Consider the following 17,274-nt stretch of genomic DNA (forward strand, 5'->3'; position numbering starts at 1 on the left):
TTAACAATGAAGACAGTAAAAATGACCTCATTCGGACATTTTAGTAAACCTTTTTGCTGATACAAAATAATAATACAACTCCAGTATCATCTCCCTGTTCAAATTTAAAACCAAGGACGTGACGGTAATTTTAGCTTCGGTTTGAACGTTTTTTTTTGTGTTACTGTTTCATTTGTATTAAGGACTTTTATTTTGACATGCCAGAGCCACAATGTCACCAGAAAGCCGATTGGCTCTTTATGTTGAAGGGCGGGACTTTATCCATAAACATGTTGAGCGTTACTTGAACTCCCGGTCATATTTAAACCATTGGCCGGTCTCCTCGTTTATAACGTCTCTGGGTTGACTGACTTACTTAGAGTTCTCCTTTTTTTCAATCTTAGGCCGTGTCCATGTGACTCCGGTGCCTCACACTGATAGAACCCTGCTTTCCTCTCGCTCACCAGAGTGATGTAGCTGCAGATGTGTGGCCGTGGTGCCTTATGGCACTGTAGCAGTTTTATCCAGCTGTTCAGTCTGTCTGTTTTCACTGCAGCTCTGTGGTGAGATTGAGGGACTGCAAAAAGGAACAATGGCCGTTATGGTGCAAAAACACACTCACACTTATGGCTGAGATGAGTGTTTAATAAGCAATATGTTCTGTATAGGTCAACAAATGCAAATGAATAAATATAAAATTCCTAAAATTAATTCTCTGTGAAGATTGCATCCATAACCTTCTGCATATATTACACACAGCTATAAATATATAAATTCAAATGTGATTATTCCCACTCCCATCTCTTTACAGTCTGGTAGTTTTGACCTGTGCACATATGTATCTTAGTATGTGTGTGTTTTGTAATTGGCCTAGCTGCCTAATATGTCACTTGCTGTTCTCATGAGAGAGCAGGGTTTATGCCCAGCACTGCTGGGTTTAAACACAACACCAACTGAACCACTGTCTGCCACCATCTTTACATGTAAAACATTCATTAATAATCGATACTGGGTTTTTGAGAATGAATACAGTATTGCAAAATATAAGATTGTGATAGAATAAAAAATAAAAAAAATCTATATTTTCAAACACTGTTACATTTAGTCAAAGATTTAAAAGTGTCTTGCGAACACTGAGCAGTGTGGAAGTGTGTCTCAGCAGTGTGTTGTTTTGGTGTGTGTTCCCTGTAGTGCCTCCGTAGTGATGGTGCTCCTTACGTAACTCGGGACATGACCGGGGAAAAGCCAGCTGCACCCCTATCTCAACACACACACACTTCTCTTGCACACACACCTCTGCCCTGAGAGGACCTGCAAAAGCATGTTTTAGCATCAGGTTAGCGTCAGCCTGACTCAATACATATATTATACCCCATATGTCCAAACGTCTGTATCTGCTCATCCATCCGTTTCTTCTCGAATCAAGGACATTAATAGAGATTAATAGTTTTCCCTCTTTTGTTGACTCTTTTGGGAAGGCTTTACACTAGATATTGAAATATTGAAATTGTTTTTTTTTGTTTGTTTTTTTGTTAAACAATGACGAGCCGAAATGAAATGGTAGTAACGGGGCTATTTATTAAATGTACAGAGTAGAAAGTACAGATAATTGCGTGGAAATGTAAGGAGTAGAAGTAAAGTAGAAGCTGGCTGAGAAATAATTACTCCAATAAAGTATGGATAATCAAAATTTTTACTTAAGGAAAGTTACCAATTATTTGTACTTGACACCTCTGTGTTGGATGATCATTTCCGGGTCAGAAATGCAACTCTAGCCTAATCTCAGAAGTGTTGAGTAAAGCTCTATCAGTCCAGAGAGCACAGCTTCAATCTCAGCTCACCTGGTAATGGCCAGGTGTAGTTCAGGTACTAATGCTGAAAGATGGTGAGATCAGGTACTGAACAAGTGTTGAATGAAGCTCCAGCTGTCCAGGTTCAGCTTACCTTAGCGTGTGTTTGTCAGGGATTCACCAGATTCATGCTTTCTAGGAAGGCTTCCTTAAACACACTTATAGTCTACCTTAAACAATGTTCATGAAAAAAACAGCAAATCTCATCTCTCTCTCTCTCGCTCTCTCTCTCTCTCTCTCTCTCTCTCGCTCTCTCTCTCTCTCTCTCTCGCTCTCTCTCTCTCTCGCTCTCTCTCTCTCTCTGCTGTGCAGGATGCTGGGGGAGGGGAGAGGAGTAGTGGAGGAATGGCTTTCAGAATTCAAGGTGAGTTGTTCTTCCAGCCCTTCATTTCATCCATCTGTTTATTCCACTTGGCTTCCCGCTCCACCTATCCGGCAGAATTGGCAAAGGGTATAGGAATATTTCAGTGGTTATCGACTTCACACCCCCATCACACCCCTGCCCCCCTTTTCCAGTCTATAGTGCTATAGGGTAGATCAGGTGTATTATGCAGAGATCTGTATATGGCTGTAGTGCTGCAGGCTTTGAGAAATGAATGAGTCTCGCCCCTATGCATTTCATAAACTGAGCCCTGTGCTGTGCTTCGAGTGCACATTCAAGTGCTGTTCTCAGCACTTTGCCTGTATAAGTGAATGTGTGTGTGTGTGTGTGTGTATGTGTGTGTGTGTGTGTGTATACACACATCCTGGTCAGAGTCAGATTTCTTCCAAAATGAATGGAAAACAAACACACAGACACACTCCAGAACGTCACTCATCTTTCGCAGTATAGTACTCAGTGTGCAGTGCTGTCAGTCTGAATGGTGTAGTAAAATGAATGTGCTTTTGTGGTTGTGAGAGACTGAGCTCATAGCGATCTGTCAAAGGCAGATTTACACACATGAAACCAACAGCAGTCGTCAAAAGCCTGGAATCGTGTGGAATAAAGCCTGGATAGGCCCAGAAGTGACATTTAGATCAACAACCTGCTAAAGCTAAAGCTAGTGCTCATTTCAGTCTCAGTTTCCTAACTCCTAATCTCTCTCTCTCTCTCTCTCTCTCTCTCTCTCTCTCTCTCTCTCTCTCTCTCTCTCTCTCTCTCACGCTTTCTCCATCTGTGTCTCTCTCTCAGACGTTACCTGAGTCTCAGTTCTCCAACTATGCCAGCGCGCTCCATCAGAAGAAGAATCTGGTGCCAGCCCTCTACAGAGTCATCCAGGACCCCAGCAGTGAGGTGAGGGTGAATGGTGGACAGATACTGTGTTTCTATTCCTGTAATATGGGTTTGGGCAATACGTCAGACACCTCACTTGTGCTTCTTTGGCTACAGTATTGGGAATAGTGCATTGTTTGGTATGGTCACTCTATCAATTTCCTAGTTTGATCCTTCAAACCATCCACATAAGTGCAGGCTGAAGCCCAGTTGCTCACACTTGGTCTGTTGCTTTGCCTAAATTTTGTGAGTGTAGTCCTCTCATTCAAATACAGGATTTAAATGGCTTTCATTTAAAGTCTTCAGCACCTGGTGCTCGCCGGAGAGCTTTGGATAACTCACTGACAAAAAAAAACAAAAACAGCAGAAGAAACCATATAGTGGAGCTACAGATCCCCTCGAGAGCCTCCACTCTAACCAGAATTCACAAACTGTATGATTGAGATATTATACTGTATGGACAAAAGTATTGGGACACCTGCTCATTCATAAAAAAATAAAAAAAAAGCTTATCCTGCTTTTGTTGGAGTAACTCTTTCTGTAAGTAAGGCTTTCTGCTAGATTGTGGAGGAGAGCATTACTTTGAGGATTTGATTGCATTCAGGGACAAGAGCATTTGTGAGGTCAGGATTTTGAATGATCACCACCCCACCTCATCCACAACTCATCCCAAAGAACACAGAGAACACAGTTTCAGTGCTACACTGATCAGTGCCCACATCTGGCATTAGGCATGGTGTCCTATTCTATTGCTAGTTCTTCTCTACAGGGACTAGACAAGTTTTAAACCTTTGCACAGAAATGTGTGTCTGTGTGTGTGTGTGTGTTTGTGTGTGTGGATTGCTAACTAAGAAAAGAGAATATGTGAAACACAAAGTATGAAGTGGATAAAAGTGGCACTGGCAGGAGTGGCTGAATAAACCCTGCAGTCTGTGGGCAATATGACCCAGTAGGTCAGCTCCAGCAATTCAGCAGATGAATTTGGTTCATTTGAGCAATATCATAAAAATGTATTGCATTTTGCAGAGAAGTGAGTGAATTGAAAGGGAATCAACCTGGCGTGCCCCCACGGAAATATGCAGTAAAGTAAGCTTCCAGGACTTTATTAGCAGGCTGAAGTGCAGAATCGGGCTGCTCCCTCAGTCTCTGCAATAACGCAAAGCAGAACTCTCAGTGGCCCTGTATAATCTCATTTTGCCTTTCAGCCTTTTCTCCTCACTTAAATACTTTCACTCTGATTAGTCTGGGAAAAATTAATGTGTGCTATTAGGAGTGAGTGACAGAGCTAGTTTGCATCTACCCTCTCAGCTTCTCTCTCTCGCTCTCTCTGTCTGTTGTCTGTTTCTCAATTCAGTAGTGCTTTACAGACATGGATGTTACATTACCAAACTCTCAAACAGTTTAATCATGTCTAATAAGCTGTAATCATCACTACCTTTTTTTATTTATTAAATTTTTTTCAAGGACATGATTTCTTTTTGTCCCTGCTGTCTTCTCTAGCTCTCCCTCTTCATCTATTACTCCTATTCCAAATTGATGGCATGTTACCAGGGCTGGGCAATATGGTAAAAATACTATATCATGATATTAAAAGACTTTCGTCAGGATACACAATATTTATTACAATATATGTAATCACAGACTAAATACATCAGTAGAGACAGATTCTTATAAACTGCTATTCAGAGACTCTCCTGTACTGAATACAGTGATTATGCAACATCTACTCTTCATCTAAGTAACCCAGTCTAATTACACTGTTAATTAAGCACTAACCGAATCCTCCATATGCTTAGAAAAGTATAATATCACGATAACACACATTAATTTCAATTCTATATTGCCCAGCTCTACATGTTACTGATGTAGCAGCCTGGTTTTACTCACAAGTCTCTGAAATAAGTGCATCATGAAAATCCTCAATCATAGAGTAGTCAAAATGTTCAGTGTCATGGATTAAATTCAGGGTAGGAGCATATCGAGGCAGAAAGCCGGAAGACGAAAATAATAATAAATGGCCAATGATGAGAATTGGAACTCATGATCACTTTTCCAGCCCATCTCCTCCGTTTCATCATTCATCATTTACTGCACAGAAAGGTAACACAGGTCATGACAATCAATAGCCCTTGCTCTGTATAAATAGTAGTGTTTGGCAAGGTGTCAGTAAATAATCTGGTTTGGAAATAGGCAAAAACATGCAACACTGCTGCTGAGATCAATGAAAAGATTTTCAAGATAGCATGGTAGACTTGTTTGTCAGTATCAAGCAGCTCTAGTGCTGATTTTGATATAACAGGAATTCAGATAGTTGGCGAGCGGTTCTCCCGCCGATAAAACCGAGCGTTTCAGTAATAGTTTTATAAAGGTTCAGATATTATGGTCCGTTTTCATGTTCCACTATAAAATAGCTCCACACTGCTGACTCTTAACCTTCTGAGAATATCTACGCTGTTGCCAGTTGGGAATACCATCCGTTGATGATGCCTTGAAGACACTAGATGGCGCTCAGAGCAACATGGTTAAAACATGGGTCTGGCCTGTTGAAAACTGTGGTTGTGTGACGGTTTGGGGATGCTATGTTGCACTAGGACCGAGATGCCTTGCTACCATTGAGGGATTTGTGAATGCCGGTCTATATAAGAGAATCCTACAGATCCTCTCCTCTTGAGCTGAAGCTGAAGGGCACTTGGTCATGCAACATGACAATGATCCAAAGCACACAAGCAAGTCTGCCTCAGCTTCTGCCTGGAAAAATAAACTGAAATACTTGAAATGGCCTAGTAAAGCCCCCCCTCCACATGTTGTCTATTGCATCAGAACCTAAAATAAAGTGCATGAGTGAAAACCTGTAGATTTCATTAAGGTGAAACAGTTCTGCAAGGAAGAGTGGCCAGAATTCCTCCATTAACAACTGCAGAAAGGGTTTTATTGCAGTTATTGATGCTGAGGTGTACACAGTTATGGGATGGAAGGGGGAGTGATTAATTGTTAAATGTTTTTTCTTAATAAATGCATAAAATGTCAGTCAAGTCTTCCCCTAGGGCCATTTAGTGTATTTTTAGAGCTAAAGGGGTCACCTGTATCTATATTGTAGCAATTTGGAATCACTGACGCTTAACCGTGAGAGAAAAAGAGGGAGAGCGATAGAGAATATGCCAACATGACTCGGACAGAGTGTGTTTGTTCACGCATGTTTTAAGAGTGTGACCAATGGGAGCAGATGACAGTGGGTGTATTAAATCCGACAGTCTGTGGAAACATTGGCCACACTCGCTCGCCTTCTCCACCCCTTCTCTGGAGAAATGCATCAGTGTCTCTCTCCACACAGAGACAGGAGGCAGACAGCACCATTAATATTCCACACACTGAGAGAATAGCGCCTTAAGCCATGCTCCAGCAGGGACTGACTCCATACGCCTGCATCACTAATACCATTTCAGAGATTACTCTTTAAGGCAGGATTGACGCCAGCAGCGCCTCTGTACACAGTGGGGACGTGAATTGGGGTGGTGTTTGTATGTGTACATGTGTAATGTTCTTTATAGTACAATATATTATAGTGTGTGTGTGTGTGTGTGTGTGTGTATGTGTGTGTATATATATATATATATATATATATATATATATATATATATATATATATATATATATATATATAATAGTAGAACTTGACAGTTTTTTCTTACTATCTGATTGTAGCTCCGTCTATTGCATCTGCAATGGATGGTAAATTATCATAGACAGTAATTTCGATGCATGTCACTTTACATAGTTATACATCTATTTACTTTTTTTGCAGCTCTTGGAGCCTGTGTGCCATCAGCTGTTTGAACTGTACCGGAACTCAGAGGACAGACTGCGGCGCTTCACCCTGCAGTTCCTACCCGAGCTGGTGTGGATGTACTTGCGTCTGACATCCAGCAGGAACCGCCAGAGCAACGGCTGCATAGAGGCACTGCTGCTGGGCATCTACAACCTGGTGGGTATAGGTGGATGGTTGGTTAGATGGGTGGATAGGAAGGGATGGGTGGGTTGGCAACAACCTGAACAATGACTGTATCTGCTGCTAGACACATACAACCCTGGAGGGAAGGGATGGGTGAATAAATTGAGGGATGAATAAAATGATGGATGATTGGATCAGTGGGAACTGCTAGAGCACTACATTCATAGAGGATCTCCTGATTGTCCACAACAGGTGGGTAGGGATGGATGGATGAATGAAAGGATGAACAGATGGGTGGATGACTGAAATGATCAATGGGTGGGTTGGAGGAGGAAGATGGATGAGTGGGAAATGCTAGAGCAGTAACTTCATTGAAGATATCATGCCTGTCTACAACAGGTGGGTAGGGATGGATGGATGGATGGATGGATGGACGAAAGATAGATGCATGGATGATGGAGCAGGATGGGGTTGATAAGTGGGAAGGGGTTAGTGAATGGATGGTTGAAAACTGCCAGAGGAATGCATGGGTGTGGATACACTGCTGGGCATGTAGAACCCAGATGAAAGTGATTAATAGGGATGGGTAGCTGGATGGGTAGCTGGATGGGTAGTGGGATGAGCAGACAGACAGCAGTGCTGTTTATTGGGTTACAAACCTCATAAATATTGAGGCGCACACACACTGTGTATTATGAAGATGTCTTATATATTATGTTTCATTATGATGTATTCTTGTACTACCCTTGGTTCCAGCTTGAGTGTTACATGCATTGCTACTAGAAATTGATGTTAGATTATAGCTAAACTCTGCAGGAGTGTTACTTTAGTAGATCATTTAGACAAAGTCAATATCTGTTGTTGTTGTGATACAGCAGCTCATTATGATGGGCAAAGCAGCATCAGGGCAGTGGAAAGGAGACAAAGTGTTATTTAACAGAGATCCGAGTGTTATGGATGCGGGGTTATGAGAAAAACGCAGCGTGGTTTGGTACTCACTGCAGGAGCTGACTGTGCTGATTAGCGTTTGCAGGCTAACGTGCACACTGTGAGTAATAACTCCTAGGGCAGCATGCAGTGAGTCACACAGAGACATGAGTCGTGATGAGGGAATTACAGCAGAGGTCATACTAGACGCACACAGGCAAATGCCTATGTTGCATACCCATACCTTACTGCGCTTATATGCAGGCCTTTAAAATTATATACACTCACATTGCATATGCACATGGAAGCACACAGACTTATTATTACTACGGCCGGTCTAAACAGCATGTGGTCTAAACAAAAATCTCAAAACAGTATTTACTTTTTAGTAAACGGTCATTTTAACTGTTATTGTCTGCAGTTCACAAATATGTCCAGTAGACAACAAAAGTGTGTACCAAATAGTGTATACCAGTGGTTGCAAAATAATGAACTGAAATCAACTGTGAACATAATAAACATTCTTACACACCGGGTGATGCAGTGAGCCATCTATAATAATAAACTTTTTTTTTTTTTAAGAAATTAGTTTATTCAATTTTTAAAACTTTTTCTCCCAATTTAGTACCGGCAATGAACCCACCCGTTCGTAGCTCCCTCTAGCACTAGCAGTGCCCCCTACGCTAGACTAGACATATCTTTTCCGATACATACAAAGCCGAGAAGGCTTTGTAGGCCAACATCACCTAAAAGTGATGAGGGGAAAGAGCGCCATCTACCCACCTGGAGAGAGCACGGACAGTTGTGCTCTCTCTGGCTCTGGCCGCTGATGGCAAAGCGCCATGGCTCAAGATTCGAACAAATGACCCCTGGACCATAGTGGCAGCATATTAGACCTTTAATTATACATTTTTAACATTTACATATATTATACATATACAAAATGCCAACTTCTCAGCTTTCAGTGGAAGTCAGTGTAAAAAGATTTTATTCCAAGTGATTTTGAAGCATTTCTATTGGTCCATAAAATTTGGACACAATGTAAAACCACAACTGCCAGATTCATATCATGTCAAACAGTAAAACATGCCAAAAGAGATTTATCGTTGCTGTCATGCACAAACCTTACATGATGTCTAAATGCTTTTGTAGGTTAAACTTATTGATGCTTAGGCTGTAGTTTTGTGACTTCATAAAAGAACAAGCTTCCAAATACTAATTAGACAAGCAAAATAAACAAGTAATATGGTATTTAACTTTATTAGGCTAATTTTGATTACTGCATAGCATTTCTACATATTTGTACACCTTAAACACAATATGTGCCCCTACTCAAATTCTGCTTTGATGAGACACATTTATTTTCTGCTGCAGGAGATCGTGGACAAAGAAGGAAACAGCAAGCTGTTGTCATTCACCATTCCTTCACTGTCCAAACCGTCTGTATATCATGAGGTAAGGATGCTCGTGCATGTGTGTGTTTGTCTGTACAAGACCTGTGAAAAGTCTGGACACCTGTAATTTTCAAACATTATCCACAGGCTAATCCAGGGCCTCTCTCCGTAAGCGCTGGCTGTGTAATCCATAGATTGCCAGTTAAGTCATGCGGCTGTGAGTCTCAGAGAGTATAATGGGCCATGCTCTCAGAGTGGGTATGATGGCCCTCCCTTTCCCCAACATCAAAAATCTTTTTTTTTATGTTCCAGTAAGTTGGTGAGTTTTATGTTCCAGTAAGTTCCAGCTGTTCGTGAATGCAGTTCAAATAAATCCATGTATTAATAGTTTATACCAGCCGTAGCGCAAATGAACTGAAATCAGCTGCGACCATATTAATGTATTCTAGATACTAATGGATCTAGTGTAATGTGTATAGCATGCAGCCCTCTGGTGTTGCGTTAAGACAGCTATAATTTGCGTATGTGTTATAGACAAAACTGTCTGATGTAGATATAGTGTCAAAGCTGGGTATACTCAAAAACACCACTATGCATTCTTTGCAACAATGCAAGTACAGGTGCAATGGCAGGAGGAGAACTTTTAATGGATGTATGTTGTCATAGCAACGCTTCATCACTTCCTGTTAGTACAAAATGGATAAGTATGGCAATCTTTTGTGTACTAACCTGCCAAACCCACACTATTAAGAGTAGTGTATAGTTTATGCCTTATAGTATGCATACTGGTGTTAAGCACTCTCCACCAAGTGTGTTCAGCTGTCCAATAATGTTGCATTAGTGGCAGTTTCAAAAGATAGCTCCTCTTCAAAGGGAGGAAGAACATGAAAACCTTCACCTGTAGCATGGTGTGATAGTGGAAGATCTAGCTAGTGGGTGGGAAATTTTGACATTCAAGTTACAGTCAAACTGTTTTAAGTGTACATTTTCTTTTAAGTGTACATTTTTTAAGAGTACATGTCCCTTTAGCAAGTAGTTTGTGTGCTAAGATTAAAATTTCCCTTCGGCAAGTAGCTAGTTTGTGTGCAGTGTGTGAATAGGTCTTTGTTCCAGTTATGCTCCACACCACCTGCTCTCACTAATGAACTTCCTTTTCCTGGAAAGGAGTGGAGCTCATTAGGGGAACGAGGTGATGCTGTGCTGAGTAAATGCTTAGTATAAGTATTCAACCCCCTTAAACCTTCACACTCTGGATGTCGACTGATGCTCTGTACGTCCAGACCTTTGTAGAAATCTCCTTGTCCAAAGTTCCAAACACCTCTGCAGATTTTAGCATTTTTGAGGTACTGATGTTGGGTGAGTAGTTCTGGATCACAAATGCCACTCCAACTCATCCCAATGGTGAGATGGAGCTCCGCAGTTCCACTGCTCCTCAATGCTGAAGGGCTGTAAACCCCTCTAAACAACGCTTGGCATTGGGGGTGGTAACCTTAGGCTTATTTGCTTTCCTGTTCTCGACCTCTTTAGAGATTGTATAAGTTGTGTGTGCACAATTGAACATCTGCAGCAATCAACATGTGCACCATCTGCCTAGTATGGAGAAGGTCCCCCTCGTGCCACTACATCAGATATGACCATTGATGCATGAACTCCACAAGACCTCTGAATGTATTCTGTGTATCTCGCACCAAGACGTCAGCAGCAGATCTTTTAAGTCCTGTAAGTTGTGAAGTGGGGCCTCCATGGATCACATCAGTAAGTCTTAGGTGCCAATGACCCTTTCTTGGACCACTTATGATGGCTCATATCCCTGTGCTAGTTCATGGGGATGATGTAAGGAAAATGGTCAGACTGTTAACTGGCTGCCTAATAAACCCCTTGGCATATAAAGCCACTGTAGATGAAGATAATCAGTGTTTTTTGATTTCACCTGGTGCTAATGTTATGGCTGATGGTTGTATATCAGATATAGGGACCGAATTCATTTATTAAGAGTGGGTTCAAAAAAGACTTGCGCTCTAACACCAACATGTCAAAGCCAGAATTAGCTGATTGTCTTCAGGTAGGAAAATGTGAAACGCACTTCTTGCATAAGTACTGGAGTGGTTGTTGGCTGCTGTGTGTTTTCATAACAGCAGGGGGATCCTCAGGCCTTTGTCACGTTTGCAGTTGGAGTGTGAGTGTGAGTAGGCGTTGGTGATGGCTGCTCTGAGCGCCTGCTGTTCGAGACGTGCCTGTTCTTTTCAGTGTTAGAAGAATTACATGAAAGGAACTACAGCCTCTTTTCAACCAGGATCTGTGTCTTCCTCATGGGGTCAGATGCCACAAATGATACAATTTCCACTGAAATGCCTTTCCTTTGTGACCAGATGAAATCCTTCTAATGAATGCGTTCAGCTACATTAAGTTGCACACACAGCTTGTCTGCTGAGAGAAATACTACCAATAGAATAGGACTCTGGAGCAGATAAACATGAACCTATTGGCACCATGTCCAATGCCAGGCGTGGGCTAGAGGGGTATAAAGGCCCCCAGTATTTAGCTGTGAAGCAGTGGAACTGTGTTCTCTGGAATGATGGTTGGTGCTCCATTTGATTCTTTCGGATGAGTAGGGGAGTTTGGGATGAGTTGGGGTCGTGATCATGCAACATCCTAACCTGGCTAACACGCTTCCCAATCAAATCCTCACAACAATGCTCCAGAATTTCATGGAAAGCCTTCCCTGGACAATAGAGACCGTTACTCCAGCAAAAGCAGGACAAACTCTGCAAACTAACCTAGGATTACTTTACAGGGCAATGTATAGAAGTTAAAGGCCCTGACATCCTCACTAACGCTGTTGCATACAGTCCATAAAAATGACGGATCTGGTGGATTCAGATAATCACAGAATTTAATATTTGTAATAATTACATTATTACCCCACCTCCACATGTAAAACAGATCCAGTGTGAATAGGGCTTTCATTGAAACTTTTCTGAAGCCAGTTTTGGAAACCATTTGCCATGTTATGGAAGCCTATGCGGGTCAAAACAGTAAAAATGCATAGTATTGACACTGTGGGAAGCGACTATTGTAAAGAATGACAATAATGAATATATATTGTATCAATATATATTATCACCTCACTCAACTGTAAGCTACAGATGTAAGTTTGAATACAGCTGGCAAATTCATGGCCTCCAGAATGATCCGTGACTGTCACACACAGCAGGATTTTGGGATAAGACAATGTATCCTGAGGCTCTGTGCCAACACGAGCATTGAATAATGATATTTTGATGTATTCCTATTATTCCCTGCCTTGGGCACAGTTATCGGAGCAACACTACAGCCACATTTTCTCATAATTCCTTTTTTCTTCTATAACTACATGACTGTAAGCATTTCATTGTTTTCTGCCCTGTCTCTCTCTCTTATCCTTTTATTCTGTCATATTTATGCATACGGATGTGTGTGTGTGTGTGTGTGTGTGTGTGTGTGTGTGTGTGTGTGTGTGTGTGTGTGTGTGTGTGTGTGTGTGCGCGCGCGCATGTGTGTTATCCTGACAGTCAGCAGTATTTGAATGGTACGATAATGAAGTGCTTGGTGTGCTTGCAGTGTTTTTCTTCCTTCGACGTTCCCCGGTCCTCGCTAATGAGATTTCTCTGATCATATCAGTGGAATTATCCCTCATCCGGTAGATTGTGGTTCTATGAATTTTTATGTTGTTTTTGTGAGAGCTAGTGAGGCCACAGCTGGCTCTGCTCGCTGTAGGTTATTTACTTTTAGTTTGTCCTGCTGGCTGTGCCTGAGAGGCAGAAGAACAGATTCTTATGGCTGTATATTTACATTTACAGCATTTGGCTGATGCTCTTATTAGAAAGTGGGAGGATGTAGTGTTAGGAGTCTTGCTCAGGGACTCTTGCTGGTGTAGTATAGTGTGCTTGCTTGCCCAGCTTGGGGGGGTGGGGAGGTTGGGGGGTCAGGCCTTGGTCTGCCATGGGGAAGACTGTGTTGTTAAACACTACACTACAACCATCTTTGTTTATTACAAGATTGGACTATGATTTCCAATCCAGCATTTTCTGTTAATAATGTCCCATTGCTGATACCCATTGAGACTGCTGTGCCATCTCTACTTTACTATTTACATAATCTTACATTTACCTTTAAGTGTATCACAGCTGTCTAGCCACCCAGTGGTGTGACTGAGTACTGCGCCTTAGTGTCTACAGGAAAGTGGCCATATGACTAATTTATTAAAAGTAATTACAAGCATGAGAGCCTCCACTCTCTGCACTGTCAGAGAAGGTTACCAGAGGGGGAATGTGTGTGTGAGTATGTGTGATTCCTCTGCTATTGAGGCTCCTCACGTCACACACTGCTTATCTGGCGTACATGCGGTGTGTACGGTATTAGCCCACATTCTGCTCTCGTATTGCAGACGCGTCTCTCTGTCTCTCTGTTGTCATAGCGATGCAGCAGTAGGCAAGCAAAAATCAATTAAAGCGGAGCTCCTCGCTGCTGCAGCATCAAAATGACCAACCCATTTCATCTGCCGCTGTTTTCTGAATGACCTGCATGACACTCGGTCATATATATATATATATATATATATATATATATATATATATATATATATATATATATATATATATATATATATATATATAGAGAGAGAGAGAGAGAGAGAGAGAGAGAGCTGCTGCACAGCAGGGCTTTTCAGGGCAGATTCAGATCAGACACCCTTAGATTGGACTCTGCACCTGTTTTTCTGGCTCTTGCACTTTCATTTACATATAATCTGTAAATACCATGACGGTGTGAACTATTAAACAATTATTGCACATTTTATATATATATATATATATATATATATATATATATATATATATATATATATATATATATATATATATATATATATAGATTTAGTGTATAGATAATTTTCTCTGTGTACTATCGTGGAATCATAATATTTTCTGAATAAACGACAAATAGTTTTGAATGAAGATGTAATGTTGCAGAAATGTCGATATTTTATTAATTCTAATACAAAACAATTCATTTTTAATCATGCAAAAAACTTTCTTCTAGAAATTTTGCCACCAGAGCTTTATTAATATAATGTTAATGAGCATTCAGCCCAATAAAAGTTACATTAATTATTATTCATATTTTAGCCCAGAGCTAATCTGTGCTCACAAGGAGTCTGCTTTTCCACTTCACTCTTGATTATGTGGGGAAAAGATTTGTGGGTTTATTTGTGGGTTAACCTTTTATTATATTTTTTTCTTAATACATTTTATATTACATATTTTATTACCTGCTGTGATGGGTTCACAGCTATTAATGGTTTAGGTACAATGCAAAGCTGTTCATAAGTTCATTCACATACAAGAGAACTCTAGAACCTCATTGCTTACAACTTTGTTAATGCACTTGTTTAAGCAGCTCCAGCTGCTTAACCACTCACCACTGATGAATTAAAGGGCTCATATCTTTCGATGTTCTTGTTTTCACTTCCCCAGACCCCCTTCCACTTGTAGTCCACATATGACATTTATAATCATAAATGTGTCTAAATATGTACATTTATTTTTTTCATTTTGCCTAATATCTGTCTGAGTTTCAACACAGCAATTTCCATAATAAACATTGTTGTTTTGTCCCAAAAACAAAATACCAATTTTACGTCACTATTATCCAAACATTTTCCATCAGCTTAGAACTGAACAGTTAGAATTTTTCTTACTGTGCCTTTAAGACTGATGTATGTAAATGACCTGTTTTTACTGGCTGCTCCTTATTGTGCCACATAATTAAAAAGCAGTCCAGGCTCTAACACTATAAAAGGCAGTGGGGTACGTTGAATTAGGGTTTAGCGATATGACAAAAAAAAAAAAAAACACAACATGCTGAATATTTAAATAGCAACTATCTAAGTAATATATTTTTTTAAATAATTAATATGACAGTTGCACTCTTTGTGGCACTGACTAAGCAAAATACACTGGATTATGTTGTTTGAGATGGTGAAATAGTCTCATGCTGCTTCTTAAATGAGCTTTAATGTTTCCTTCCCATAATTCCCATTATACTGTAATCTGGTAGTCATCCCTCCAGAAACCAAACCGTTTTCACACAAACCTCTCATGCATGTTCTTTTTTGGAGTTAAGTCGCACACAGATGATAACCTGCGTAATATGATATTTATTTATTTTTTTATAACTTGCCCCATGCAAATTAGTTGGTTTTAGCAACATCACAAAATCAAAGAAATCAAAACAACATGCACTGGCATAACTCAGTAATGCATGCTGCTTTAGCGTTTGAAGGTATTATCTGATGATCTGCTGTTTTAACATACACGTCTGTCTGTCTGTCTGTCTCTGCCTGTCTGTCCTCAGCCCTCCAGTCTGGGTTCCATGGCTCTAACAGAGGGAGCTCTGTGTCAGCATGACCTGATCAGAGTGGTGTACAGTGGCATGCATCCTCAGAGAGAGACCTTCACTGCACAGAACAGGTATGGCGCGCACACACACACACACACACACACACACACACACACATGAACAAAATACCTTTGGTTGCCCTGTAACAACACTCAGCACCTGGTCCTCATAAATATCAGAGATTGGTGTGTCTGTGTGTTTCTGAGGACTGAAGGCCTCAGGGGCACAGTCATGGTGCTTCTCATATTTAATAGAAGATTGTATTAAACCCCAAAGAGAATTTTCAGTTTGTGTTTATATTAATGAGCTTTTCTTCTGCCACAACCAGTCACTGCACTCACCTAAGCACCATGGTCTCCTCTGCTGCTGCCATCACAATGTTCTTCTCTTTTTTTTGTAGATCATGATTTCTACCCAAGAACATGATGCCCATCATGAATAAGATCCCTAGAAATGTTGTTAAAAACAGATTCATGACATTCTTACTGCTCTCACATGACTGATAGTGGGTTTGTGCCAAATATAAGCATGTGTAGCACTTTGAGATAAGGCCTCAGACTCCAAAGGGTCCGGACATTTTCACTGTATCTTCATCCACATTATTGTCGTCCACATTCCACTAACTCTCTAACTGCTTCTCAGTCCAGAATCTATATACTGAGAGTTATCTGTAATGGAGTGTAATTAAAATTTGCAAAAAAGGGAAAGATCTTTATCTTTGGTTTTCTTTACAGATTAACTTCATCCCTGTTTAAAAGTGTCATTAACCTCTTTTGTCCAGCATTGTATACACCAGCATATTAACCAACCAAAGCAGATATAGCACAGATTAATTGATTTTCAATTTTTTTTTATGTCTAGGCCATGTTAATACTGTTAAACTATTAAATACTTATTCAGATAAAATCCAATTAAATTAGAAAAATTAATTATTTAGTGCTTTTCACAATGAAAGCAGCTTTTCAGAGATCCGGGTCCGAGCTTCTTTTATGCAAGCCAAAGGCACCGACAGTGGTAAGGAAAAACTCCATCACACTGAGTCGAAGAAACCTTGAGAGGAGCCAAGACTCAAAAGGGGGGCCCCATCCTCCTTTGGCCGACACCGGATAACAGAACAACTAACAGACACAAGATCACACACTGATCACACAGTTCACATTCATTCAGCGGTCCTGTTCATTTTGAGAGCTCTGATTTATTAGTTTGAGGGGTATTTACGTGCCTTCACCTCCACATTGAGAGTAATGCACTAGTCAGGACTGTGTAGCTCTGCTACATACAGTCTGTCTCAGCATGCATGCATGAGTGATAATTGCGGCCTGCAGCAGCGTTGCAATCGATACCAGCTAGTCCGAGATGAGCAGAGCCATTTGAGTCCTGCTGAAGCCTGTGGCTGGGGTTAGATCAAAATGCATCGTTCAGTGATGGCTTACACTCCCTGATGGCTTGGAAATCTCATGTGTTCCAGGCCCACATCATAGTGAA

At 40.8% G+C, this 17,274-nt stretch overlaps 1 protein-coding gene across 2 annotated transcripts in view; it reads left to right on the top strand.

Annotated features, from left to right (window-relative positions):
* LOC140560889 (hyccin 2-like) overlaps positions 1-17,274 on the top strand; it is an 81,359-nt gene that overhangs the window by 44,843 nt on the left and 19,242 nt on the right. For both annotated transcript variants that reach the window (XM_072685536.1, XM_072685537.1), the window contains exons 3-7: positions 2,142-2,193; positions 3,001-3,102; positions 6,884-7,063; positions 9,332-9,412; positions 15,745-15,860. In XM_072685536.1, the coding sequence (XP_072541637.1) occupies positions 2,143-2,193; positions 3,001-3,102; positions 6,884-7,063; positions 9,332-9,412; positions 15,745-15,860 (530 nt within the window). In that variant the 5' untranslated portion in view covers position 2,142. The remainder of the gene's footprint in view (positions 1-2,141; positions 2,194-3,000; positions 3,103-6,883; positions 7,064-9,331; positions 9,413-15,744; positions 15,861-17,274) is intronic.

This window comes from Salminus brasiliensis, chromosome 8, assembly GCF_030463535.1.
Source record: "Salminus brasiliensis chromosome 8, fSalBra1.hap2, whole genome shotgun sequence".
NCBI classification, from domain to species: Eukaryota; Metazoa; Chordata; class Actinopteri; order Characiformes; family Bryconidae; genus Salminus; species Salminus brasiliensis.